Raw genomic sequence first — 27,185 nt, 5'->3', positions numbered from 1 at the left:
TCAGGGGAGAACTGAGATACAACTCACCTGTTACTTCGTCATCCTTGGTTCCAAAGGCCTCTTGAGCTCCTGAAAGCCTCTTAGAGAGTAAAAGTCTTGGCCTGTTGAGTGGGGCTCTAGTATTTAAAGATACAAGACTGTTACAGCAAGCCAGTTCTCTCATCTCCTGTTCAGCCAGAGAAACAGCTGTCTGGCTGTGTGGCCTTGTCCTAAGTCAGTACCACTCACACTTCATTGGAAATTCAAGGGACTTTCAACCGAGACTTTAGAATCTAAATGCTGCCCGAGATGCGAGTCTGTTGTATTTCGTACAGGCATATATCAGATTGAATTTTAATTTTTGTGTCTCTGTTTCCTAACTAAATCATGACATTCTCGCCTGTGGCTTCTGGTTCTTTACAGGGCTGCTGCCTGGGGCTGCACAGACTGCGCACTGTTCACACGAGAGTCTGTGTAAGCACGCTCCCAGAGAATATGGTTCTACCAGTTCCTTGTATCCCCAGTGCCTGGTACATATTGATTGCTCAAGAAATGTGTGAATGAATGAATGAACGAGAAATAGAAGGCAACAGTAGACTGAGCTAACTTCACGAGTAAGATGTATAATAGAGTTGGGATAAAAATGCAGACAGGGTCTGAGCCAACAAAATTAAAGCCATGCTATCACAGGTGCGCACAGTGACATGAATATGTCAGCCCACTTGGAAAGTCTTGTTATACCTACAACAAAAAATTACCTGTCAGCCTGTGGACTGATGGAGGTTATGGTTCCTCAAAGCACACCACACTTCTCAAATGGAGTTGAGCATGTGATCACCCTATTCCTAACACCCTCTGGGTATTGTTAGGCATGTGTGTGAAGGCAGGTCCATTATTGATGAATCTGGCCCCCAGAATCACAACTGACATAAAGATTTCTTGATTGCCCTTAGATCAGTCATGAAACTTATGTAGATGCAAATAGACCCATCTTTTAAAAGAGCAAGCCTTTTATCGGGTATAGTTAACCTAAGTGTGAGCCCACGCGGCCAGCACACTGTTTCATTCCATGTGAAAGTGTTGCAAGTGAAACAGCACTACTGCTAGGACGCCTCACTAGCCTGTACGCTCCACCAGGGCAAGTGCGTTCTCTTCATTCCCACTGTATGCCCGCTGCCTGACAGCCTCGGCAGGTAGGAAATATCCCATCAGTACTTGTTAAATGAATGAATGAAATAACCCAGTGAGGTGAACCAGCCTGAGGAGCGTGGTGGTCCAGGAAACACCTGCAGGGGTTGTGCTCTAGTTCCCCACCGTGGAACAGGCCCGGCTCCGGGCGACCCCATGACAGCAGAACCAAACACTGCCAGTCCTGCCCCGTCCCCGGGGTCAGTTGCATAATGAGATCCACAGGGTTTTCGCTGGCTGATTCTCAGAAGTAGATCATCAGGCCTTTCTCCCTAGGCCATTTTAGTCTGGAAGCTCCACTCTAAGGCACTGCATTTGCTCAGGAAATGTAAACGGTGTGGATTTGAGGCTACAGCGCCTACTCTAACAGCACGTGTTCACTTCCAAATCAGGAGAGACTTGACTTTCTGTTGTCTCATATAAAGCACACTCAGATGATGAAATACAGGACCAAGACTTTCTTAACACCGTCCAGCTTGGGCACTGTTTGTAGCCATAGTTATTTAGTCCTTCCGAAACCATGGTGGTTAGTGGTTAAGAGCTCCAGCTGCTAACCAAAAGGTCAGCAGTTCGAATCCACCAGGCAGTCCTTGGAAACGATGGGGCAGTTGCACTCTGGCCTATCAGGTCGCTATGAGTCTGAATCCACTGGACAGCAGTGGGTTTTCTGCTAGAGAGGAGCTGCAGTAGTTTTTAACTGGGGTCAGAAAACCGTAACATTATGGAGTCAGCTCAGTGAGAAGTCAGCATGCTTCCTGCCAAGGCGGCCGTGCCACCATTGGACACCTTCGTGTCACGGTATCTTCTCTGCTCCCAGGTGATCTGTCCGCGGAAGAGGCGCAGGACCCTTTCCTGGTTAGCATCCACATAATTGCAGACCCAGGGGAATCCCAGCACCTGCAGGAGGCCATCGACAAGGTCTTGGCTTGGATCCACCCAGACCTCCAGCTGTTCCGCGTCTCGGAGAGGAGGGCGTGGCGGAGGCGGAAGAAGGCGGCCGAGGCTGCGCAGCCGGCCCTGGCGGTGGTCCTGTTTCTGCAGGAGGAGTACGGCCAGGAGCAGATCCTGCAGCTGCACCGGACGCTGCAGCGGCCGCCCTGGCACTTCCACCACGCGGAGCGCGTGCCCGGCAGGCTCCTGCCCTACCTGCCCTGCAGCCAGGACTTCTTCACGCTGGCCCCCGGGACCCCGCTGTGGGCGATCCGGCCGGTGCACTACGGCAAGGAGATCGTGCGCTTCACCGTCTACTGTCGCCACGAGAACTACGCCGACACCCTCGAGTTCTATGAGCTGATTCTCCAGCGAAGCCCCAGCCAGAGGAAGACGGACTTCTGCATCTTCCCCATCTTCTCTAATCTGGATGTGGACATCCAGTTCTCCCTGAAAAGGCTGCCCCGCGAGCAGACCCCAGTCCCCACCGACTCCTCCGTGCTGGAGTTCCGCGTGAAGGACCTGGGGCAGCTGGTGCCTCTCCTGCCGAACCCCTGTAGCCCCATCAGCGAGGGCCGGTGGCAGACGGAGGACCACGACGGGAACAAGATCCTTCTGCAGGTACTTTGTGGGCTCTGTCTGTCTGTCTGTTGCCCTGTCTGTTTTTGAGGACAGAGGAGCAAGTCGGTTGGCTCTGCCAGAAACCTTGAAAGAGAAGATGAATGACCCTCTGTCTGACTCCTAGGCAAGCCGGCCCCCTTCTGTCTAAACAAGAAGCAGGTGGGGCTCCCCTGCTTCTCACCGCCTGTCAGGGCCACATGCCTAGGGGGAGCCACTGCCCTGGCTTCTGGGGATTTCAGCTGAGCTTGCAGGCTGGAGGATTTAACTAAAGATTTACTCAAGTGCTTCCTGACACTTAGCGCGTTGTTAGCATTGTGTCCTTAACTTCCTCACAGGAAGGTCAGGAAAACCCATCTATTGACATCCAGTAGAGAAGGTTCCTGTTCTCTTTCTCCCTTTGACCCCCCCCCCCATTTCAGCGGCTGCTGGCAGTAGGTTGTTAAAACTCTGGAACCACATTAAAAATAATTTCCTCATAAACCTTGTAAGGGGTAAGTGACGCCTGTGGGGCTTCTAGTTTCATTAGGGTGGGAAGGGGCGAGCGCAGTACATCTTAGGAAAAGGGATGCTCAGTAGACTGCCCTTTCCATGGTTGATGTCTGGGCTCAATTATCCTTTTCTCCTCCCATCCTTCCAGAGATAACTAATTATACTCTGGATTTCAAAATTCAGCAAATAAGTTGAAGACATCCTATGCCTGGCTTAGGAAGCAGTGATGATTCGGTGGTAGCATTCTTACCTTCTCTGGGGCAGGCCCCATTTGGGTTCCCAGCCAATGCACCTCACGTGCAGCCACCAACCGCCTGTCAGGGGAGGTTTGTGTGTGTTGCTGTGATGCTGAGCAAGCTTCAGTGGAGCTTCCAGACTAAGACAGACTAGGAAGAAAGGCCTGGAGAACTACTTCTAAAAGTCAGCCAGTGAAAATCCTATGGATCACAATGGTCCAGTCCGCAACCAATCATGGTAATGGCGCGGGACTGGGAAGTGTTTCGTTCCATTGTATGTGGGGTCACTATGAGTCAGGGTCCAACTCAGTGTCAGCTAACAACAGTAATAACCCCTGATGCTACTGATCAATATTTTCCCAGCCTAGGCTTTCTTGATTTAACAAGTAAATCAGTTCCAGAAGTATACCGAAAAAAACCCAGTGCTGTCGAGTCGATTCCAACTCATAGCGACCCTATAGGACGGAGTAGAATCCAGAAGCATAGGACTTTTTTTCCCCTGAAAAGCACCTGCGTCCTCAGTTTTCACATTTGGCTACCTGAAAGGAGAAAGTTGATAGTGAATTGGGGGACATTGTCTTTAGAGGTGCTGGATGTGGTCACCTGAATCACAGGTACAGTTTCACAGTTTTTGTTCATTTCAACATTAAACACTGAGACTAGAACCTGCATATCATGAAATGCAGTGAAAGTGTGGCAGATGGCAGACATACACCAAGCCACATTACTCAGGTCAGAAAGGTCACCTTGAGGTGTTTACTGCTTATCCAGTCAGCTCCAACTCAGGGTGACCTTCATGTGTTCAGAGAAGAACTGTGCTTCCTGAGGTTTTCAGTGGCTGATTTTCAGAAATATGTCACCGGGCCTTTCTTCCAAGGCATCTCCAGATGGACTCCAACCTCTAACCTTTCAGTTAGCAGTCAAGCACGTTAACCGTTTGCACCCCCAGGGACTCCCTACTACCTACAGGAACTAGACGGTCTTCAGATTTTCCTTTGGACTATGCAAATAAGAGGAAAGTGTGGTGGCAGAGTGGGTGAGTGCTTTAGCTGCTAACCAAAAGATTGGCAGTTTGAATCCACCAGGCACTCTTTGGAAACTCTATGAGGCAGTTTTACTCTCCTATAGAGGTCGCTATGACTCGGAATGGGCTTGAGGGCAACGGGTTTAGTTTTTTGTTTTTTAAGGCTGACAAGAAGCTAAATAATATTGCCCAGTACGGTGAACACTAGCATTGGCTCTGTAATCCTTTGGAAACGTGAGAAAAGTTTCTCCTGTGTTTGAAGACTGCTAATTCTTTATGCGGAGTGTAATACAGTTGCACCAAGTAAAAGTTAACAGACATGGAACAGATTTTAGTCATATGAAAAAGGCTAAAATGTGGTTGTTTCTGAAGTGGTGGAGTAGCTAGAGTACTTTTTTCTCTGGATCTGTGTGATAACATAAGCGAAAGAACAAAGTATGAAAGCTCAGCCTGGTCTCTGCTCAAAGGAACCACTGCAAGAATAGTTCAAAAAGAGCCACACATTTGAATATTTAAACACTTAAGTAGTTAAAATTTTACAGATACAGGCTTTTGAAGGTGGAGCATCAAAGTGTGAAACCCATTGCCGTTGAGTCGATTCCTACTCATAGCGACCTTGTAGGACAGAGTAGAACAGCCCCCATAGGGCTTCCGAGGAGCGCCTGGTGGATTTGAACTGCTGACCTTCTGGTTAGCAGGCAGACTCTTAACCACTGTGCTACCAGGGTTTCCATCAAAGTGTGAAGGGAGTAAAAAAAGAAAAAAAATTATCTTGGGACTCAGGAATACAGTCTTTGTTCAAAGTAGCAGTGTGTCCAGGAGCTAAATTAATGTGGTTAGAAACGACTAATAGCCACCTTATAATTCTTGAAAATGACCCTTTGAACAGATTACTGTTACTGCCTCACAGCAGAGAGCAACCTCTGCTCTAGCATGAGATACACATGTATTTTTTTTCTTTTGTGTGTGTGTGTTTTTCCTTCATTCAGAAATTTATACACAAATTATTTTGTGACATTGGTTGCAATCCCCGCAGTAGTCACCAGTCTTCGCCTTTCCCTTTCCGCCTGTGGTTTCAGTGTCCGTTCATCCAGGTTTTCTGTCCCTTCCTGCCTTCTCCTCTCTGCTTTTGGGCAGGTGTTCCCCTTTGGTTTCATATACTTGATTGAGCTAAGAAGCACGTTCCTCACGTGTGTCACTGTTTGTTTTAGAGGCCTGTCTCATCTTTGGCTGAAAGATAGACTTTGGGAGTGGCTTCACTTCTGAGTTAGGGTGTCCGGGGGCCATAGTCTCGGGTTCCTCTACTCTCTGTAAGACCAATAAGCCTTATTTCCCTCAGCATAATGCCCTACAGATTCATCCATGTTGTGAGATGTTTTGTGGATTCATCGTTGTTTTTTATTGTTACAGTATTTCATTGTGTGTATGTACCATAATTTGTTTATCCATTTATGTGTTGATGAGCACTTAGGTTGTTTCCGTCTTTTTGCTATTGTGAATAATGCTGCAATGAACATGAGTGTGCATGTATCTATTTGTGTATGGCTTATTTCTCTAGGATATATTTCTAGGAATGGTATTGCTGGATCATATGGTATCTCCATTTCCAGCTTTTTAAGGAGGCGCCATATTGTTTTGCATAGTGGTTGTTTCATTTTACACTCCCACCAGAAGTGTGTAAGAGTTCCAATCTCCCTGCAGCCTCTCCAACATTTGTTATTTTTGTTTGTTTGCTTTGTTTTTTAGTGCCAGTAATGACGGAGTGAGGTGGTATCTCATCGTAGTTTTGACTGGCATTTCTCTAATGGCTAATGATCACAAACATTACCTCATATGTCTATTAGCCACCTGAATGTCATCTTTGGTGAAGTGTCTGTTCATATCCTTTAGCCATTTTTTCATTAGGTTATTTGTCTTTTTGTTGTTGAAGTGTTGAAATATTTTATAGATTTTAGAGATTAGACCCTTGTCAGATATGTTGTAGCCAAAAATTTGTTCCAAGTCTGTAGGTTCTCTTTTTACTCTTTTGGTGAAGTCTTTTGAAGAGCGTAAGTGTTTAATTTTTAGGAACTCCCAGTTATCTAGTTTATCTTCTGGTGTTCGTGCATTGTTAGTTACGGTTTATATTGTATTTATGCCATGTGTTAGGGCCCCTAGCATTGTCCCTATTTTTTCTTCCATGATCTTTATAGTTTTAGGTTTTATCTTTAGGTCTCTGTTCCATTTTGAGTTAGTTTTTATATATGGTGTGAAGTTTGAGTCCTGTTTTATTTTTTTACAGATGGACTTTCAGTTTTGCTAGCTCCATTTGTTTAAAAGACTGCCTTCTGCATCTAATGGACTTTGGTCCGTTGTGAAAGATCAGCTAAAAAAAAATTTTTTTTTTATGGTGGATGGATTTATGTCTGGGTTCTCAATTCTGTCCCATTAGTCTGTGTGCCTTTTGTTGTAGCCGTATCAGGCTGTTTTGACTACTGTGCCTGTATCGTAGGTTTTGAGATCAAGTAGGGTGAGGCCTCCTGTTTTGTTCTTTTCTTCAATAATGCTTTGCTTATCCGAGGTCCCTTTCCTTTCCATGTAAAGTTAGTGATTAGTTTTTCCATCCCATTAAAGAATGCTGTTGGCACTTGGATGGAGATTGCATTGTATCTGTAGATTGCCTTGAGTAGGATTGATATTTTCACAATGCCGTGGCTTCCTATCCATGAGCATGTTATGTTTTTCTATTTATGTAGGTCTCTTTTGCTTTATTGCAGTAGAGTTTTGTAGTTTTCTTTGTATAGATCTTCTACAACCCTGGTTAGATTTATTCCTAAGTACTTTATCTTTCAGGAGCTGTTGTAAATGGTATTCTCCTGATTTCCTTTTCAAAGTTCTCATTATTGGTGTATAGGAATCCAACTGATTTTTGTATACTGATTTTGTATCCTGCTACTTTGCTGAATTTTTCTCTTAGTTCCAGTAGTTTTCTTGTGGAATATTTGGGGACAGGTTGGTCTATGTATAGATCATATCATCTGTGAATCGGTATAGTTTTACTTCATCCTTTCCAATTCAGATGCCCTTTGTTTCTTTTACTTTCCTTTATTGCTCTAGCTAGGACTTCTAGCACAATGTTAAACAGGAGTGTTGTAAAGGGCATCCTTGTCTTGTTCGGCTTCTCGGGGGAGTGCTTTCAACATCTCTCCATTGAGAATGATGTTGGCTGATGGTTTTGTATAGATGCTCTTATTATGTTGAGGAAATTTCTCTTCTATCCCTATTTTATTGAGAATTTTTATCGAGAATGGGTGTTGGACTTTATCGAATGCCTTTTTTGCATTGACTGAGATGATCATGTGATTCTTTTGTTCTATTTATGTGCTTGATTACATTGATTGATTGATCTTCTAATGTTGAACCATCCTTGCATACCTAGCATGAATCCCACTTGGTTATGGTGTAGTATTTTTTTTTATGTAATGCTGAATTCTACTGGCTAAAATTCTGTTGAGAATTTTTGCATCTATATTCATGTAATTTTCTTCTTTTATGGTGACTTTACCTGGCTTTGGTATCAGGGTTATGCTGGCTTCATAGAATGTATTTGGGAATATTCGTTCCTGTTCTATGCTCTGAAATAGTCTGGGTAGTACTGGCGTGAGCGCCTCTCTGAATGTTCAGTAGAATTCTCTAGTGAAGCCATTTGGGCAAGAGCTTCTTTTTGTTGGAAGTTTTTTATTACCTCTTCAGTCTACTCTCTTGTTATAGGTCTGTTCAGATATTATGTCTCAGTTTGTGTTACTTTAGGTAAGTAGCGTGTTTCTAGAAATTTGTCCATTTCCCCTAGGTGTGCAAATTTGTTGGAGTACAATTTTTCATAGTCTGTTATGATCCTTTTTACTGCAGTTGGGTCTGTTGTAATGTCCCCTATTTCATTTCTTATGTGGGTTATTTGCTTCCTCTCCTGTTTTCTTTTTGTCAGTTTGGCCAATGATTTCTCGATTTTCTTAATATTTTCAAAGAACCAACTTTTGGTCTTGTTGATTCTGTTTTTTCTGTTCTCTATTTCATTTATTTCTGCTCTAGTCTTTATTATTTCCTTTCTTCTGGTAGTCATGGGCCTCTTCTGCTGTTTTCTTTCTGTTTTGTTCAAGTTGTAGGGCTAACATTTTGACTTTGGCCTGTTCTTTTTTGATGTATGCATTTTTTGCTTTAAGTTGACCTCTGAGCACTTCCTTTGCTGTGTCCCAAAGGTTTTGGAATGGTGTGTTTTCGTTCTCATTTGATTCTGGGAATTTTTGATTCCCTCTTTGATTTCTGCTATTACCTAGTTGTTTTTGAGCAAGGTGTTACTCAGTTTCCGTGTATTCGATATTTTCCCCTTTCTCTTCTGTTACTTATTTCTATTTTTATGACATTGTAATCAGAGAGAATTCTTTGTATTATATCGATGTTTTGGATTTTTTTGAAGGTGGCTTTGTGGCCTAAAATGTGGTCTTTTCTGGAGAATGTTCCATGTGCATAGGAAAAGAATGTATACCTTGCTGCTGTTAGGTGGAGTGTTCTGTGTATGTCTATGAGGTCAAGTTGGTTGATTGTGCCTTTAGATCTTTTGTATCTTTGTTGAGTTTATTTCTAGATGTTCTGTCCTTTACCAAGAGTGGTGTATTGAAATCTCCTATTTTTGTGGAACTGTCGATTTCTCTTTTCGATGCTTTTAGGGTTTATTTTATGTATTTTGAAGCCCTGTCATTGGGTGGTTAGATATTTATTAAGGTTATGTCCTCTTACTGGATTGTCTCTTTAATCATTATATAATGTCCTTCCTTGTCTTTTATTGTTGATTTTGTTTCAAAGTCTATTTTATCTGAGATTAGTATTGCCACTCCTACTCTTTTTTTGGTAGCTGTTTGTTTGATATATTTTTTCCATCCTTTGATTTTTAATATATGTCTTTTATGTGTAAGGTGTGTCTCTTGTAGATAGCATATTGATGGGCTGTGCTTTTTTATCCATTCTGCCACTCTGTGTCTCTTTACAGGTGCATTTAAGCCATTTACATTCTGTGTGATTATCAGTGGTGTTGTTGTTAGGTGTCGTCGAGTCAGTTCTGACTCATAGTGACCCTATGCACAACGGAATGAAACACTGCCCAGTCCTGCATCATCCTCACAATTGTTGTCATGCTTGAGCCCATTGTTGGCAGCCACCATATCCATCTTGTTGAGGGCTTTCCTCTTTTTCGGTCACCCTCTACTTTTCCAGGCATGTTGTTCTTCTCCAGGGACTGATCCCTCCTGATAATATGTCCAAAGTATGTGAGATGTAGTCTGGCCATCCTTGTTTCTAAGGAGCATTCTGGTCATACTCCTTCCAAGACAGATCTGTTTATTCTTTTGGCAGTCCATGGTATATTCAATATTCTTTGCCAACACAACAATTCAAAGGTGTCAGTTCTGCGGTCTTCATTGTCCAACTTTCACATGAATATAAGGTGATTGGAAACACCATGGCTTGGATCAGGTGCACCTTAGTCCTCAAGGTGACATCTTTGCTTTTCAACCCTTTAAAGAGGTCTTTTGCAGCCGATTTGCCCAAGGCAATGCATCTTTTGATTACCAATAGGTATGAGTTTATTTCTCTCATGTTTTTCTGCTTTGTGTGTGTGTGTGTGTGTGACTTCCTTTGTTCCTTGTTACTTTCTTGTGCTGAGTTCATTTTGTTTGTGGGTTCCGTTTTCTCTCGTTATTATAGATTTTGTGTTTCCTGAGACTTTTTTTTTTTTTAATTCTATTGAGTAGGTTTGTTAACTTTTTTGTGGTTACCCTCATCTTCCTAGATTTGAACCAGTCTTTTATTACTTTATATCACCTTGACTTTCTCTCCATTTGGAAATTCTATACCTACATCATTTATTCCTCCTTTTATTATTTTGATGTTGTAGTCATTTACAGATTGATGTCTCTGTTTCCTTGTTTTAAGTCTTTTAGCTTTGCTTTATTATTGAGAGTTCTTCACCTAGCTTGGTATCTGGCTGATGCTGTCTTGTGTCCTGGACTATGGCTGTTGTCTGAGGTTGTTGGTTCCCTGACTGAAGGATTCCTTTAATATTTCTTGTAATTTTGGTTTGCTTTTTACAAATTCCCATAATTTCTGTTTATCTGGAAATGTCCTAATTTCACCATTATATTTGAGAGAGAGGTTTGCAGGGTATATTATTCTTGGTTGGCAGTTCTTTTCTTTCGAGGTTTTATGTATGTTATCCCATTGTCTTCTTGCCTACATAGTTTCTGCTGAGTAATCAGAGTTTAGTCTTATTGTTTCCCATTTGTAAGTGACTTTTCATTTTTTTCAAGCTTCTCTCAGGATTCTTTGTCTTTGTTTTTGGCAAGTGTGATTATGATATGTCTTGGTGACTTTCTTTTAGACTCTATCCTATATGGGGTTCATTGAGCTTCTTGGATGGTCAGTGCCTTAGTCATCTGGTGCTGCTATAACAGAAATACCTCAAGTGGATGGCTTTAATAAAGAGAAGTTTATTCTCACAGTCCAGTAGGCTTGAAGTCTGAATTCAGGGCGCCGGCTCCAGGGGAAGGCTTTCTCTCTCTGTCAGCTCTGGAGGAAGGTCCTTGTCATCAGTCTTCCCTTGATCTGGGAGCATCTCAGTACAGGAACCTCAGATCCAAAGGACAGGCTCTGCTCCCAACACTGCCTTCTTGGTGGTATGAGGTCCCCGTGTCTCTCTGCCCCCTTTTGTCTTTTATATCTCAAAAGAGATTGGCTTAAGACACCACCTAATCTTGTAGACCTCATCAGTATAATTGCCGCTAATCTGTTTTATTACATCATAGTGACAGGATTTACAACGTTTAGGGAAATCACATCAGAAGATAAAATGGTAGACAGTCATACAAGGGAATTATGACCTAGCCACATTGACAGATATTTTTGGGAGTCATAGTTCAATCCATGACAGTCAGCTTTTCATCTTTCATGATACTTGGGAAGTTTTCTGCCAGCAAATCTTCAGCAACCTTTTCTGTGTTTTCCATTTTCTTCCCTCATTGAGGAATTCTCATCACACACAAATTTTGCTCTTGATTGTGTCCCACACAGTTCTTAGGTTTTCTTCATTCTTTTCTCTGATTTTTCCTCAAAGTGGTGTACATGGCTTTGTCTTGTCTCACTGATTCTGTCTTCCATTGCTTCAAATTTGCTTCTAAAATCTTATTTTGAGTTGTCTATTCCCGCTATTTTTTTATCTTTTGGATTTCTAGTTGCTGTTTTTGTACGGTTTCTAATAGTTTATTTTAACATTCCATTCTTGTATTATTTTCCCGAAATCTTCTACTGCTTTTTTCCTTGATTTTGGTTGTTTTCATTGGTTTTATCTGTGTTTTCCATAATTTGGTCTGTTTTTTCCATTGTTTTTGTCTGTGTTTTCCTTGATCTCTTTCCTAATATCTCAGAGAGTCCTAAATATCAGTCTTTTGAGTTCCGTGTCAGGTTCCACTGCTTTTTCTTCTGCCAGAAGGTTGTTTCTTTATTTCAGTCATTTGCTAGAGCCATCTTGTCCTGCTTTTTTATATGTTTTGATATTGCCTGCTGTGTCTGAGACATTAAGGTATTATGTTATTTATTGATTGTACATTAGTTTGTTTCGTCCCTTTTTTGTTTTGGTGTGTCACGTTGGGTGGGCAAGGCGTGCTTTGCTGCTTGCTTGCTTGTGGGCACAGTAGCTCTCACCACCTTGTCCAGGTGGGCGGGAAGCAGCAGGCAGGGTGAGCCTGCTTTGCTGCACACTGGTTTGGTCAGGTGGCTGAGGGTATACTGGGCAGTTGCTGTCTGCCTCCTGATGTTGGTCCAGCAGTGTGGGAGTATTCACCGCCCCTCACAAGTTAGGCAAGGATGTCAGCAGGGCATGGTATGGGCTCTCTTCCCACTGTTCACCAACTGGCCGAGTGGCGGGAGGGAAGGGGCGGTGTGGGCCAGATGCGGTGCCAGGCCTGAGCTGAGGACGCACTAGCTGCGGTGGCACATCGGTGGCCGGGTGGCGGGAGGGAAGGGGCGGTGTGGGCCAGATGCGGTGGCAGGCCTGAGCTGAGGACGCACTAGCTGCGGTGGCACATCGGCCGGGTGGCGGGAGGGAAGGGGCGGTGTGGGCCAGATGCGGTGGCAGGCCTGAGCTGAAGATGCACTAGCTGCGGTGGCACATCGGCCGGGCTAGCTGGAAGGGGGTGCTGTACGGGGCTAGGTGAGGAGAAGAAAGAAACTAAAAGAGAGAGAAAGAAAGAAAAAAGGTAGCTGGCAGATGGGGGCGAGTGGGCCTGGGGGACAGCAGGAAGAGCCATATGGGAGGAAGAAAGCAGTGGACTGGTGGCTGTCTAGCCACAGCAGTGGAGCATGGCCCAGCGGGAAAGGGTCAAGGTAGTGTATTGAGCTAGGTGGGAGGGAGAAAGAAAAGGAAGAAAGGAAAAAAATGGGGTGGCAGGAGCTGGTGGGTGGGGCAGGTAGGGGAGAGTAGGACCTGGGATGGCGGCGGGCTGATAGCTGTCTACGCACAGTGGTTTGGCGAGGTCCAGCGGGAGGGGGTAAAGGTGGCATATGGAGCTGGTTGAGAGGGAGAAAGAAAAAGAAGGAAAAATGGTGTGGTGGGAGCTGGCAGGTGGGGGCAAGTGGGACCTGGGACAGCAGTGGACTGATAGCTCTCTACTCATAGTGGTTTGGCAAAGCCCAGTGGAGAGAGGTAGAGGTGGCTTATGGAGATAGGTGGGAGCAAGGAAGAAAAGGGGAAAAAAATGACATGGTGGGAGCCAGCAGGTGGGGATGGGGGGGACCCAGCTGGAGGTGGGCTGGTGGTTCTCTAGCCATGGCAGCATGGAGCAGCCTGGCAGGAACGGGTAGATGTGGTGTACGGGGCTAGGTGGGAGGGAGAAAGAAAAGGAGGAAAGGGAAAAAAAATGCACAGCAGGAGCTAGCAGGTGGAGACAGGGGGAACCTGGGGTTACAGTGGGCCAGAAGCTCTCTATCCACGGCAGTGCAGCATGGCCCCGCGGGAGTGGGTAGAGGTGGCCTATAGGGCTAGGTGTGAGGGAGAAAGAAAAGGAAGAAAGGGGGAAAAAAAATGGCAGGCAGGAGCTAACTGGTGGAGGCGGGGCAGACCCAGGTGATGGTTGGCTAGTAGCTCTCTAGCTGAGCAGCACAGCATGGCCCATGCAGAAAGGGTGAGTGTGGCATACTGGCCGTGGTGGGAGGGAGAAAGAAATGGAAGAAAGCGGGGAAAAAAAAGGCAGCAAGAGCTGGCAGGTGAGGGCAGGATAGACCTGGGGTGACACCAGGCCTGTAGCTCTCTAGCCAAGTGGCATGGTATGGCCTGTCAGGAAGGGGGTGATATATGGGGAAGAAGAGTAAGGGGTGGGAAAGTGTGTTTTTCTGGTTACTGGACGCTCTGTCTCCTGTTGGGAGCACTGTGAAGTTTCCGTCTTGTACTGCCTGTCCGGGGTCATTGTCGGCTGTGCTCCAAGAGAGTGACACTGTGCCATGTTAGTTGGCAGGGGACCTCCACTCAGTTTCTCTCCTCATTCTCTGTTTTTCTTCAGTTTCTTCTTCTATTTGGATTTTGATCTAGTTCTTTTTTCCTTCATTTGATGCCTGGGGCTCCAGGCTTGACATTTGTATCTGTTTTACTTAGTGTTTCGGGTCTTCGCTGCAGAGGGATGGCATGATTCATCTGTCTAGGGTGCCATGTTGGGTCTACCTTTCTGCCCATCTTTTTAGGTTACTTTTTAAAGTAAATAGTTTATGTTTCAGTCTTTGGCAAAATTAAGATATTTAGGTCATTGTGGGAGAGGGGTGCAGTTGAAAAGACTGCCTTTTTATTATTTTATCCGCATTCTCCTTAGCAGAATATGTTTCCATTTTCAACTATAATTTTTAAGGTGCCACTTACAGAATTTTTACATGTGTCTAAGCAACACCCTGTGTAATGGATTGAATGTGTCCCCTAAAAATATGTGTCAGCTTGGTTAGGCCATAGGTGGTTGTCCTCCATTTTGTGATTTTCCTATATGTTATAAATCATATTCTCTGCCTGTGGTTAAAGAGAATTAGGATGGAATGTAACACCTTTGCTCAAGCCACATCTGTGATCCAGTGTAAAGGGAGTTTCCCTGGGGTATAGCCTGTACCACCTTTTATCTTACGAGAGATAAAAAGAAAGGGAAGCAAGCAGAGAGTGGGGACCTCATACCACCAAGAAAGCAATACCAGGAGCAGAGCACATCCTTTGGACCTGAGGTTCCTGCCCTGAGATGCTCCCAGACCAAGGGAAGACTGGACCTTCCTCCAGAGCTGACAGAGAGAAAGCCTTACCTAGAACCGGCTCCCTGAACTTGAACTTCTAACCTACTGGACTTTGAGAGAATAAACTTCTCTTTGTTAAAGCCATCCACTTGTGGTATTTCTGTTATAGCACCACTAGATAGATGACTAAGACATCCTGATCCAGAAACAGAACATTTCCTGAAGAGAAGGCCCGTCCCTCTGTGCCTCGGACTCCCTTCCCTTAAATGAATATGTCAATTCCTCTGTAGTACATGAAAGGGAAAATAAAAATGTCTGTTCAAAGTAAGTTGGGAATATAGCTATGCTTTTATTATTATTATTTATCATTTCGTTTAGATGAGTGAAGTTATACATTGAAGAAAATTTTGGTTGGATAGCTTTCTTAAAATACAATCTCTATTTTATTTCCTAGTCCTGTCCCATTGACCTAACACTCCATATTTCAGGGGCCTCCTCCTTCCCTTTTAATTCCTCTGGAGGAGATAAGCTGAGATTTTTCTGGGAGCAACTCAACCCCCATAAGCATTTGGAGATGTGTTTTATGGAGATCTGATAAAATGGAAATAATCTCTCCTTTCTTGGCATGGCCTTCTTTGGGGAGCAAGGCAGGGGAAGGAGGGAGATTGCTGGCATCAGGAGGTGTCTGAGACCCCTCAGGAAAATGCATCTTAGAAATTTGAATTACTGCTTGATACTAAACTACAGCTTTCTGGAGTCAGGGACTGCATTTTATGAATTTGTCTTCATCCCCTAGAGCCAAACTAACATTGTACCTTGAACACTGTAGGTACTCTTTATATATATTTTTTTGTATTTTATTGAAGAATAATATAAATACTATCCATACTGAAAATCGTACCAGTCATAAGTATGCAGTTCAATGAATTTTAACAAGTTAAAAAGTGTATAAGCAGTACCCGGATCAAGAAACAGGTACGTTTCCTGAAGAGAAGGCCTATCCTCTGTACCCAGACTCCCTTCCCTTAAATGGACATTAATTACTCTGTCACAGGAAAGGGAAAATAAAAGATGTCTATTCAAACAAAGTTGGGAATATAGCTAGGCTATATTTCTTATTATCGCGTTATTTATAGGTAGACCTTACATTAAAGAGCAAAAGAGGTTTAAGATGGCTGACAAAGATATATACCACACAAAGCGATTAAATACAGGAGGGATTTGAAATAGAGGGAAAATATTGATAGAAAAGTAAGGTAAGGAGTACGGAGTAAGGTGTATATAAACTTATATGTGACAGTCTGACTTGATTTGTAAACGTTCACTTGAAGCTCAATAAAAGTTAATAAGAAAAAAAAAAAGTAAGGCAAATCAACAGTGATGTCAGTATCCAAAATACACGCCGTTTCCTGTAGGTTTTCTGATGCTTTGCTGTTCAATTGGTAGTCACTAGCTACATGTGGGAAGAAAGGCCTGGCAATCTACTTCTAAAAACTTATCCATTGAAAACCCTACGGAGTGCAGAGTATTCTGACACATATGGGGTCACCATGAGCTGGAATTGACTCAAAAGCAACTGGATATAATTACATTTAAATTAATTAAAATTAAATGAAATTAAAAGTTCAGTTCTTCTGGACTGCCCTGGCTCCCCGGACCAACACCCGCCCTCAGCTCAGTTCAGGCATCGGGTCTTCTAGGAGTCTCTCCTGGGAGGATGTACCCACCTTCTCAAGTCCACAGAGATGTCAACAGCCCATCCTCACCTGGCCTCTAGAGTAACTACAGCGATGGTTCACAGGTGTTTCTTATCGCGCAGCAGTGCAGGCCCATGGTGTCCAGCCACGTGTAATTCAGAAAACTACCTCAGAGAGGGAAGACAGGCCAAACAAGGCGGTCCTGGCCTGCAGCTCCCAGAGCCTTCACATAATCCCTCATGATTTGTTTCTCTCAGCCAAGCTTTTGGTAGATAGTGAGTGACAGTGAGTTTGACTTTTTTATTCGCAGCCAGGTTTCTGGAGCACAACAGCTCCAAGTAGCTGGTACAGCACAGAGCCATATGTCCCACGACTCTGCCAAGTGAGTTAAGTGTGTAAAAAGAAAAACTTGGAAGGTCACGGACTCTGCCATCTTTTTAAAGAACCCTGAGGATCCTGTCAGGGACACAGGCCTGAATGGAAGGCCACACACCTTCTCTGGAAAGCTGCCGTGGGCTTGCTGTGGGGAGGGCCAGAGTTCTCCTGAGGAAGCAGTATGGGTCCCTCAGTGACAGGGACAGAAGTGTCATTGAAGACCCAATTCCACATGCAGTATGGCTGCAATTTTAGCATGGGAAGTGTCGAAGCAGGTTGCTCCACATCTTTAAGGTAGAAAGGTAATTTAATAATGGAGTCTAAGTTTGTGGAAGATTTTTCCATAGAAGATGGTCACCAGCTGTTCTTTCTTTCCTCATAAGGCAGAAGAAGAAATGAGCTTAAATGGAAGATTTTAAGGTAGACTTAAAAGGCAAGAAATCCTGATACAAAAAAAAATTGTCACAAATTGAAATGCGTTGCTAGACAGAGTCCTGCGATTGTCTTCACTAAAAAACCAGTTGCTGTCGAGTTGATTCTAACTCATGGCAACCCTGTGTGTGTCAGAATAGAACTGTGCTCTGTAGGGTTTTCGGTGGCTGATTTTCTGGAAGTAGATCATCAGACCTTTCTTCCAAGGCACCTCTGGGTGGACTCGAACTTCCAACCTTCTGGTTAGCAGCCAAGCGTGTTGACTATTTGTGCCACTTAGGAACTGTCTTCACTGGAGAGCTTTTAAAGTCACATCCACATAAGCTAGTTTACTTGTCTCTTTCATAATGGTGAGGAAATTGACCGGACAATGAATCCTGAAACAGGGGGAACGTTGGCACCAGGGGATGCGATGAGGGCTGATGTGGGCTTCAGAGACTTGCTTTTTAAGAAAGTAGAGAAAGACTTGCTCTTCGTTTATGAGGTGTTGCACATGATTTTCCGGTTATGATCCAGAATGGCGCTGGGAGGTAAGAAGGTGATGCCAATGAAGAGAATACAGCAAGTAGCAAAGGGGGGCTGTTTTGTCACACTTTACCCTATATACCCCAGAGCTCAACTCCTAACCTGTGGACCTTGGACCCCAAGCAGTTGTGTGTGTGTGTTTATGCTCATTGTTATAAGAGGTGCATCAGATCATGTCTTTCAAGATTAGGACCCTCCAAGGCTTCCCATTGCCCTCTCAGTCCCATCCAGACCTTCACCACATCCTGTTGTTGTCGTTAGGTGCCATCGAATCGGTTCCAGCTCATAGCAGCCCTATGCGAAACAGAACGAAACACTGCTGTATCCTGCGCCATCCTCACAATTGTTGCTATGCTTGAGCCCGTTATTGCAGCTACTGTGTCAATCCATGTCATCCAGGGTCTTCCTCTTTTTCACTGACCCTCTGCTTTACCAAGCATGATGTCCTTTCTCCAGGGACTGATCCCCCCTGACAACATGTCCAAAATACGTGAGATGAAGTCTCGCCATCCTTGCTTCTAAGGAGCATTCTGGTTTTACTTCTTCCAAGACAGATTTGTTTGTTCTTTAGGCAGTCCATGGTATATTCAATATTCTTCACCAACACCACAATTCAAAGGTGTCAATTCCTCTTTGGTCTTCCTTATTCATTGTCCAGCTTTCACATGCATATGAAAAAAAAAAAATTTTTTTTTTTTTTTTTTTTGCATATGAGACAGTTGAAAACACTGTGGCTTGGGTCAGGCGCACCTTAGTCCTCAAGGAGACATCTTTGCTTTTCAACACTTCAAAGCGGTTTTTTACAGCTGATTTGCCCAGTGCAACGCATCTTTTGATTTCTTTGCTGCTGCTTCCATGGGTGTTGATTGTGGATCCAAGTAAAATGAAATCCTTGACAACCTTAATCTTTTCTCCATTTGTCATGATGTTGCTTATTGGCCCAGTTGTGAGGATTTTTGTTTTCTTTATGTTGAGGTACAATCCATACTGAAGGCTGTAGTCTTTGATCTTCATCAGTAAGTGCTTCAAGTCTTCTTCACTTTCAGCAAACAAGGTTGTGTCATCTGCATAGTACAGGTTGTTAATGAGTCTTCCTCCAATTCTGATACTGTGTTCTTCATCATATAGTTTGGCTTCTTGGATTGTTCGTTCAGCATACAGATTGAATAAGTATGGCGAAAGGATACAACCCTGATGCATACCTTCCCTAAGGCCTTGCAACAGCTGTCCATGCTTACCTCTCTGGCCTTGTCCCCTACTGCTCTCCCCACTTGCTCTTCCACATTGGCCTGCTTTCTGTTCCTCAGATGCATCAAGCTCATTCCTGTGTTAGGACCTGTGCACTTGCTGTTCTCTGCCTGGAATGATCTCCTCCAAAATCTTCACATTGCAGATTCCTTCTCATCATTCATGTTTCAAAGAGATTTTCTGAGCAGCTCTTTTCCGTATCCCCAGCACACTTCATTACCTCATCTTGTTTTTCTTTTTACACACTTAACACTATCTAAAATGATCATGTGTATTTATCTGTTTACTTGTATAGTGTCTGTTTCTGGAAACCCTGGTGGCGTAGTGGTTAAGAGCTACGGCTGCTAACCAAAAGGCCAGCAGTTCGAATCCACCAGGTGCTCTTTGGAAACCCTATGGGGCAGTTCCACTCTGTCCTATAGGGTCGCTATGAGTCTGAATCAACTCGACAGCAACGGGTACGGGTTTGTCTGTTTCTATTTTTTTTTTATTACTAGATTGCCAAAGGAATGAATGAATTTGAGTTTGGGGAATTACAGCAAGAGCTATCATTTAAAAGGTCAAATCTCAAAGGGGTCCATGGCCCCTTGTTGACCTCTTATGTCTGGGTTTTGACCCTTTGTCAAGGGGGAAGCCTTTGGCAAACATTTGCTGGGAACCCCTCTGTGCCAGGCCTTTGAATAGCTCACAGCCCATTGAGGTAGCAGACAGGCAAGCCAAAAAATCCAGCCAAGCGTTCCAGGTGCTGTGATTTTAAAACTTACACAGGGCAGTATGTGGGATGGGCTTTGGAGCCAGGTGTATTTGAGTTGAATCCTGACTCCTCTTCTTACTAGTTGAGTGACCTTGGGCACATTAATTTATGTTACTGAACTTCCATTTCTCAGCCTGAAAATGTAGGACGTTAATTCTTCCCTTGCAGAGTTACTCCGGACATTTAGAAAGAATGCTTTGAAGTGTCTCGTGGTAGGCACCCAATGAATAGTGGCTGTTATCACACACAAGATGGTTAATGCTGACCAGGGGGCAGGGAAGATAGCCATGGGAGACTGCTAGAAGACCCGATGCCTGAACTGAGCTGAGGGCGGGTGTTGGTCCAGGGAGCCAGGGCAGTCCAGAAGGCACAGAGTCCTGGGCTGGGCTGCAGAACCCAGGACAGTGGTCAGGTTCTCAGCCACAGTCCTGAGGGCAGGGAGGCCTCTGGGGAGCAGCAAACTCAGGAAAGAGCAAATCCACTCTTCAGTTGCTTACCCTGTTTGTTCTGTTCCAGAATACATGCAGAATCTGACTATTTCTCACACCCTCTACTGCTCCCACCAAGCAGCAAGCCACTGGCATCTCTTACCAGCATTTCCTCCTGACCTGTCTCCTTATTTCTGCCCTCTTCTCCCATCGGTCCATTCTCCCCTGGATAAACCATATGTCAGACCATGGGACCCTGCTGCTCAGAACCTGCCAGTGGCTGTGTGAGTAAAAGCCAGTCCTCACAGTGGCTGCCTCACCTCGCACTCCCTCCTTCCCTCCACTCCAGCCACACTGACCTCATTGCTGTTCCTTCAGAACACCTGGCCCTCTCTGTTCCCTCTGCACAGCACTTCCTCCAGAGCCACGTGGTTGCTCCCTCTGCCCCCAGGCCTCTGCTCAGTGTCCCCTCATTAGTGCGGCCTACCCTGGCCACCCTCTGAGAAATCTCCCCTCAGGTGCTCTTACTCCAGCACACACCTCACACACAGCCCCGTCCTCCTTAGCCTGCCTCATGTTTCTCCATAGCACTTACCACCTTGTGACAATATGTATTTACTGAGTCATGGCCTCGTCTTTCTCCCCTACCAGAATGTAAGCACCCTGAGGGCAAGACTTGGTTTTTTTTTACTGTTGTCACCCTAATGCTTGTAACAGTGTTACCACAAATTGCGGATTCGAGCCACCTGCCTCAAGCCAACAGTGAGACAGGACGAGGCAAGCAGCAAGACCGCTTTATTGAACACTGTGTTCAAGAGACAGAGGGGGCAAAATTTCCCCCCAGATTCTGTCTGGCCCAAGAGGGCTACAAGAGGGTTTCATAGGGATAGGTCAGGGTTTAGAAATTTCCAAGAATGTTGATTCTTCTTTAAGGGGGACGTAATGACAAAGTGACTTATTGTTGACATCTTGCAGGCCTCTTTACAACATCTTTGTTTCAGTCACAAGGTGGGTCCGGGTTTTGCTCAGTTATCTTGGGTGTTGATGGTATCGCTCATTGTTTTTGTCACCTCGGAGAGAAACATGGTTTAATCAACAACAAAAAATCTTGATTACCTTGTTTTTCTACAGTGGAATTTGTTTTTCTACAATGGAACAATCTAAGACGGATTCCAGAGCAAATAATTGACATTCTCAAAGACTAAAGATTTTAATCACAGCTTATACAGCTAAACTAGAAAATATATTCTCTCTTATTTTAATACTAAAACACTACAGAAAATGTATTTTCTCTACTTCAGCAGTGTCTGGCACATATGAAACACTCGGTAAGTGTTTGGGGAATGAACGAAAGAAGCAAAGATGTACGCAGTGGGAACCCTTGGTAGGGGAGTAGGGAGACGGTCAGGAGGTGGCTATGGGGTTTGTGTAGAATGATGAGGGCCCACAGCAGTGAGACGGCGGGGGGTGGGGAGGCCGTGACAGGGGTGTGTGTCAGGAGGACCCCTTGGGCCAGAGTGTCTGGCTGGCTGGCTGTGAGTGGGCAGCCCAGCAGCTGAAAGCAGGGCAGTGGGCAAAGTAAGGGTGGTAAGGCATCCCACCCCTCTCCCTGCCCTTCATGTCTGGGCGGAGGCTCCATGGGCCGCCTTCCCCTCCACAGAGAGAGCAGTGGTATACTGACAGGAACCCTCTCAGACCCAACCCACCATCTCCTAGGGGACAGTAAGGGGCAGAATCTCTGAGAGCATCTCTGAGAAGGTCAGAAGATCACACTGCAGTGGTTCCACTATTGTTAACACTGGGGGGCAAGCAGGCTCAGGCGTGGGTGTGGCTCCTCCGCACATTGCTGGAGATGGAGCTGACTCCATTTGGTCAGCCTCTCCCCTGGGTGTGAGCTAATGTTGGCAAGAAGTTACCCATGTGTCCGGGGACAGCCCCAGCAAGGAAAAACCCTCACTGTGTGTCCTGGCAGATAATCCAAAGAACTGACATGTAACCCTTTACAGATTCATGAGTCGATTCAGGGAAACTTACTGACATGGGCAAGCAGCTGCTCTCCAGTGGCAGCCTGCTGGAGTATTTTCAGAAACCACCTAGCAAGGACCCAAGCTTATATGCCATTCCAGCTGGGACCAAGGCTCATTGTTTTTTCCCACGTCCTTGGGCAGTCAGTGTTCCCAGGGACTTCACGTCCAGGCCCAGATGTTTTCCTCCTTGTTGCTGAGGCATTCCTCGGCCTTGGTTGCTGGCACAGTCATGCCCCTCCCGGCCTCGTACCTTAGCCCGAGTCCATCCCGAATTCATTCCCAGCATGCTTTGGGGAAGAGGAAAGCTGACTCCCTTAGGGAGGGGATGCATGTAGCTGAATAGCATTACCCTACACCACGAAATAATACTAATAATGACAGTGGTAACTAGTATCAGTCACATGCTTAGAATGTACCACGCTTTGGGCCAAGTATACTTCTGGTCGCTCAGCTGGGAACCACTCTCATCGCCATCTTGCATACGGCCACATTGCGATTCAAGTTAGACAGCCTGCCTACCCCCTATCGTTAACAGTAGCGGACGTTGAACGGGGAGTGGACTGAGGCCTGTCTGACTCTTGAACCCTCACTGGCTGTACTGTTCCCCATTCTTTTTCAAGTGACCCAGCAAGGATCCATGCTTCTCAAACTTTAGCATGCACAAAAGTCAGCCGGAGAGCTTGTAAAAACACAGACTCCTGCCCCACGCCCCGGAGACTCTGATCTAGAGCCTGAGGTTGTGCATCTCTAACCAGCTCCCAGAGTTGCCGCTGCTGCCGTCAGTCTGTACACCTGTGTCCATACCCCTCCTCCATATGCCTTCACCAGGTACAGGGCATTCTGAGGCAGGATTGTCCCGGTATCCCTTCGTGTTTGCGTAACACTGAGTGGGACATGTTCAAGAGCCCTGGTGGCACGGTGGTTAAGCAGTCGGCTGCTAAGCAAAAGGTTGGTGGTTCAAACCCACCAGCTGCTCCATAGGAGAAAGATACAGCAGTCTGCTTCTGTGAAGATTTACAGCCTAGCCTTGGAACCCTACGGGGCCATTCAACTCTGTCCTACAGGGTCGCTGTGAGTTGGAATCAACTCAATGGCAATGTTTTTTGTTGTTGTTGTTGTTAAATTGCATTCACTTTTTAAAGTACAATCAATCCTTGTTATTCGTGGTAGTGTTACCGGAATAAGGTTCTTGCCTCTCACTGGTCAAGAATGAGCAGGTAAGGCGCATAGGTTTCCACACGAGCAAAGCTTTGTTGAAGGGGCTTGCAAGTGGAGACAAGGAGGGCCTAGAGCAACGCATACTCTCATCTCACAGAACAAGACAGGCCCAAGTTTTTAAAAGTTCTCGGGCAGAAAAAGATTCATGTTTATTCATAGACACAGGCGGGGATATGTTAACTAGGTGCACACGCAGTAGCTTTCCAAGACAGCTCCTGTATTGGAGGCCTCTGGGATTCATAGCAGGACTTATTATGGGGTGTTGCGCCTGTGCAGTCTGCCGGCTGGGGCTGTAGCCCCTCACTGCCCCTGGTGGAAGGTCACACAGCGGCCACAAGTGGATGTTCTGTGCGTGCGCCTGGGCCTGGTCTTCTCCAGCTGCTTCTGTAAGGCAACTTTAAAGAAGTTTGCAGGCTATTTTTAGATACCCTGCCCCATCTTTCTGGGGAATGGCTTTGTTTCTGTGCCCTGGCGCATTTCTTGTTACTTTATTTGCAGATTTGGGGGCCCCTCTGTTCCTTGTCTTACTAAGTCTCTAGGTTCCACACTCAACCCTCTATTACCTCCCTGATAGTATAGTTTGTTTCTCTTTTACTTGCTTCTCCTCTAACCACAGCAGTCTCTTTGCTATTTCTCAGACAGGCACCCTCCGATCTCAGGGCCTTTGCTCCCTGTCTTAGCAGCTACATTCTGTAAGGTTTCCACAAATACTGAATCTCTTCTCCTAGGGGAGATACAGAGTTAGGTTCCTGTGAGCCTCTGGTCACAACATTTTTGTCAGTTGATCAATGCGTAACCTTGTTTTATGTGTGTTTCTGTTAGAAGACACCTTATTTAATATATAATGTTGAATCATTGCACTGAGCTCGTGGCCAACAGCACTATGCCTCAGGCCTGAGGGGAGCTTATCTAACGTGTGTGTTTCCTCCATAAGGCACATCACAGCCTTCTTGCGCTTAGTGACACTGGGCAGCACTTCAGCACTGTGGTTGGGGGCCATTTTAAACAGCAAATCACCAACAAAAAACACAAAAATGAGAAAAACGTGGCACTAAACAGACCCTGAAAAAGACATTTGTTTACAGTATGAGAGCTGAAACAAGAAGGCGGAGTGTTGTCTTGTTCAGCCACAGCTGGGAACGCATGTGTCAGGTGACTCCACACTTCAGCTCTTCTACGTGTGTCTTGAATGACCATGAAAGCCCATGAGTGTTGAGATTACAAGTAAATGTTAGGCAAATTAGCAGGTACAGAATTTGCAAAAAATGAGGCTCAGCTGTATATTACGATTCTAATCAATCAGTGCTGAATGTCAAGAGTGTGAGTAGTGAGAGGTTTGTGAGCAAAGCTTCCTAAAATTGTTCCTTTTGCACTGCCAGCCCACACCTCATGTCCCGTACACAGCAGGTCCCCAGTGACGTGGCCGAGTGCTCTTCTAGAACCCTACTCACTGTGTCTATACTCGGTTGTTTGCCTCTTCCTCCGCTTGGTCTCTGGTGCTCTCATGGCAAGGGTGCGGTAACCTGAGGGGCAGGGTATGCACACATGGAAACAGAGATACCCTATGAACGGAAGGCCATTGGGCATGGGGGAAGGGGCAAGAGGGGCCACTGGCCTGCGGGGCATGGCACCAGCAGTGGGCTGGCACACTAGGTTGGCTACACCCACCCTGGGATTGTTGGCTGCAAGGCCAGACTCTGAAGAAGGGCCCTGGGTTATTTTATCTGTGTGTATTGCCCAGGTGGTTGAAAAATCACCCCCAGAAAGTCATTTCCCAGAGCATGGTTTGGGCTGACATTCCCACAGTGACATCACAGCCGCTACAGGCCTGGGAGGAAGAGTCATTTTCTTCCAGGGAAAAGGAAGTGAACTGTGACTGTAGGGCTTGGCAGGACTCGAAGTCAGGTCTCTAAGGCAGAGGAGGGAAAGTGAGGGGTTTTAAGCAACGTCTTCTGTCTCAGTCTTAGAGCAGCTTTCTCTCTTTGCCAGCCTGTCTCACGTAGTTCATTTAATTTGATCTCTCCAAGGCTCTGCTTCCAAAGGGTCAGGTTTGCAGTAGATCTGGAAGGCACTGCTGCTGTGTCTGTGTGTGGCTGGGCTCCCCAGCAGGTAGGACCCACCCCCGGAAGGCAGGGCTGCAGGTCTGCCAAGTGAATTGTATCAAAAATTGAACAGTTCAGCACTTCCAAGAGCCACTAACCTCAGTGCACACTCAACATCTACCCTCAGCCAGCACAGTAATGGAGGGGGGTAAAGAGGAATGGGAGCACCTAGGTGGTGCCAGTGGTTCGTGCACTCAGCTACATTGGAGGTTTGAGTCCACCTAGGGGCACCTCAGAAGAAAGTCCTGGCAATCTGCTCCCAAAAAATCAGCCACTGAAAATGCTATGGAGTGCAGTTCTGCTCTGACACACATGGGGTCCCCATAAGTGGGAGTCAGCTCCTTGACAACTGTTTTTCTAAAGATGCAGCAGAGAGTCCTGTCCTCCTAGGTCTCGGCAGGTTCTAGATCATTCCGCATAGCATGACACACACCAGCCGCGGCAGAAGGAGCTGTGGGATGTTGTGGCGTGCTCCAGAGGGCCCCTCCTGGGGCGGGGGACAGGAAGACTTTAGAGAATGTATTCTGGGAGGCAGCCCCGCCTGGCAGTGAGGAGTGTGGGCCTAGAACCCCCCAGAAGAGCCAAAGCCTAGCTGCCTGCTGGCCTGGTGGCTTCGTAGGTCGCCTAACCTTAAAAAAGCACCAAACCAAAACACCTACTTTAATTCCCACAAGTTTCTTGCCCAAATTAATATTCTTTGTTAGCTTCCAATTAGCTTCCCATTTATGTTTTCATTTTCATTATAATTTTTATTTAGAAAGAAATAAAAATTACCCCTGAAATTTTTAGAAATTAGAGAAGATTTTAAGTCATTCTGTTACTACCACTGTAATGGAGTATTTTGGTATAATTCCTTCCAGGCATTTTTTGTCATACAAGCTTGTATATGAAATTTTATTTAAAAAAAAAAGAATGGAGGAAGAGTGTGTGGAGTTTCCGGTTAGTTCCCTCTTTCCACCACCAGCCTTGCACCCACCCAAGCGCCAGCTCAGATACTGCTTTGATGTTAAGGTGCACTTCTGCCTGATTCTTGGCCCCATGTGGGGAGAAGGAGCCCCTGTGTCCCCTATAACTTCATGTGTAGGGAATCCCTGTGTCTCTATGCTCGCCTGTAACTCTGCCATCCAAAAAGTCTAGGTTCTTCTGCTTTGGGTTTCTGTGACCTCAAAGCAGTCACCTTCCTCCAGCTGTCTGAAGAGGGCATGACAGTACCCACATGCAGGGCCTGGTGAGGATCCAGTAATGTGCCCCAGGGTGGCCATCTCAGGGACTGGCACACAGCAGGCTCTCTCAGAAAATACCTACTTAAAAAAAAATAGCGCCACATTGTGCCAACTAGCCTCCAAAGTTTAGACCCACTCACCCATACCACTGGGAGGGGAGGGCGTTCCTGGTCCCACAGCAGCCCCTGCTGAAGTCAGACAAGCCCTTGGGTGAGAGCTGTCACCTTCCCACTGACATCTCTGGCTGTGAACGCTCTCACTCTGCTGTGTGGATCGCGCATGGGAAGGGCCAAACGGGCAGCTCTGAAAGGAACAGGTGGGAGGAGGCCTCCGGTCAGCAGGAGCAGCAGGACGCAGAGCCTGGACAACCTCCAGGGCCAGCCAGCAGGCCACTCCGCCCATCTG

The 27,185-nt window shown here is 45.6% G+C and overlaps 1 protein-coding gene across 5 annotated transcripts in view; it reads left to right on the top strand.

The window, feature by feature from the left end:
- Positions 1-27,185, top strand: part of FAM124A (family with sequence similarity 124 member A) — a 223,461-nt gene that overhangs the window by 38,490 nt on the left and 157,786 nt on the right. For all 5 annotated transcript variants that reach the window (XR_007513164.1, XM_049853326.1, XM_049853325.1 and 2 more), the window contains exon 3: positions 1,985-2,718. Coding sequence is in view for 4 of the 5 variants with exons in the window: in XM_049853326.1 (XP_049709283.1) it covers positions 1,985-2,718 (734 nt within the window). In the remaining variant the exon portion in view is untranslated. The remainder of the gene's footprint in view (positions 1-1,984; positions 2,719-27,185) is intronic.

This window comes from Elephas maximus, chromosome 14 (genome assembly GCF_024166365.1).
Source record: "Elephas maximus indicus isolate mEleMax1 chromosome 14, mEleMax1 primary haplotype, whole genome shotgun sequence".
Taxonomy (NCBI): domain Eukaryota; kingdom Metazoa; phylum Chordata; class Mammalia; order Proboscidea; family Elephantidae; genus Elephas; species Elephas maximus.
The sequence above is the reverse complement of the archived record's forward strand: the minus strand, read 5'-3'. Positions and strand labels throughout refer to the sequence as shown.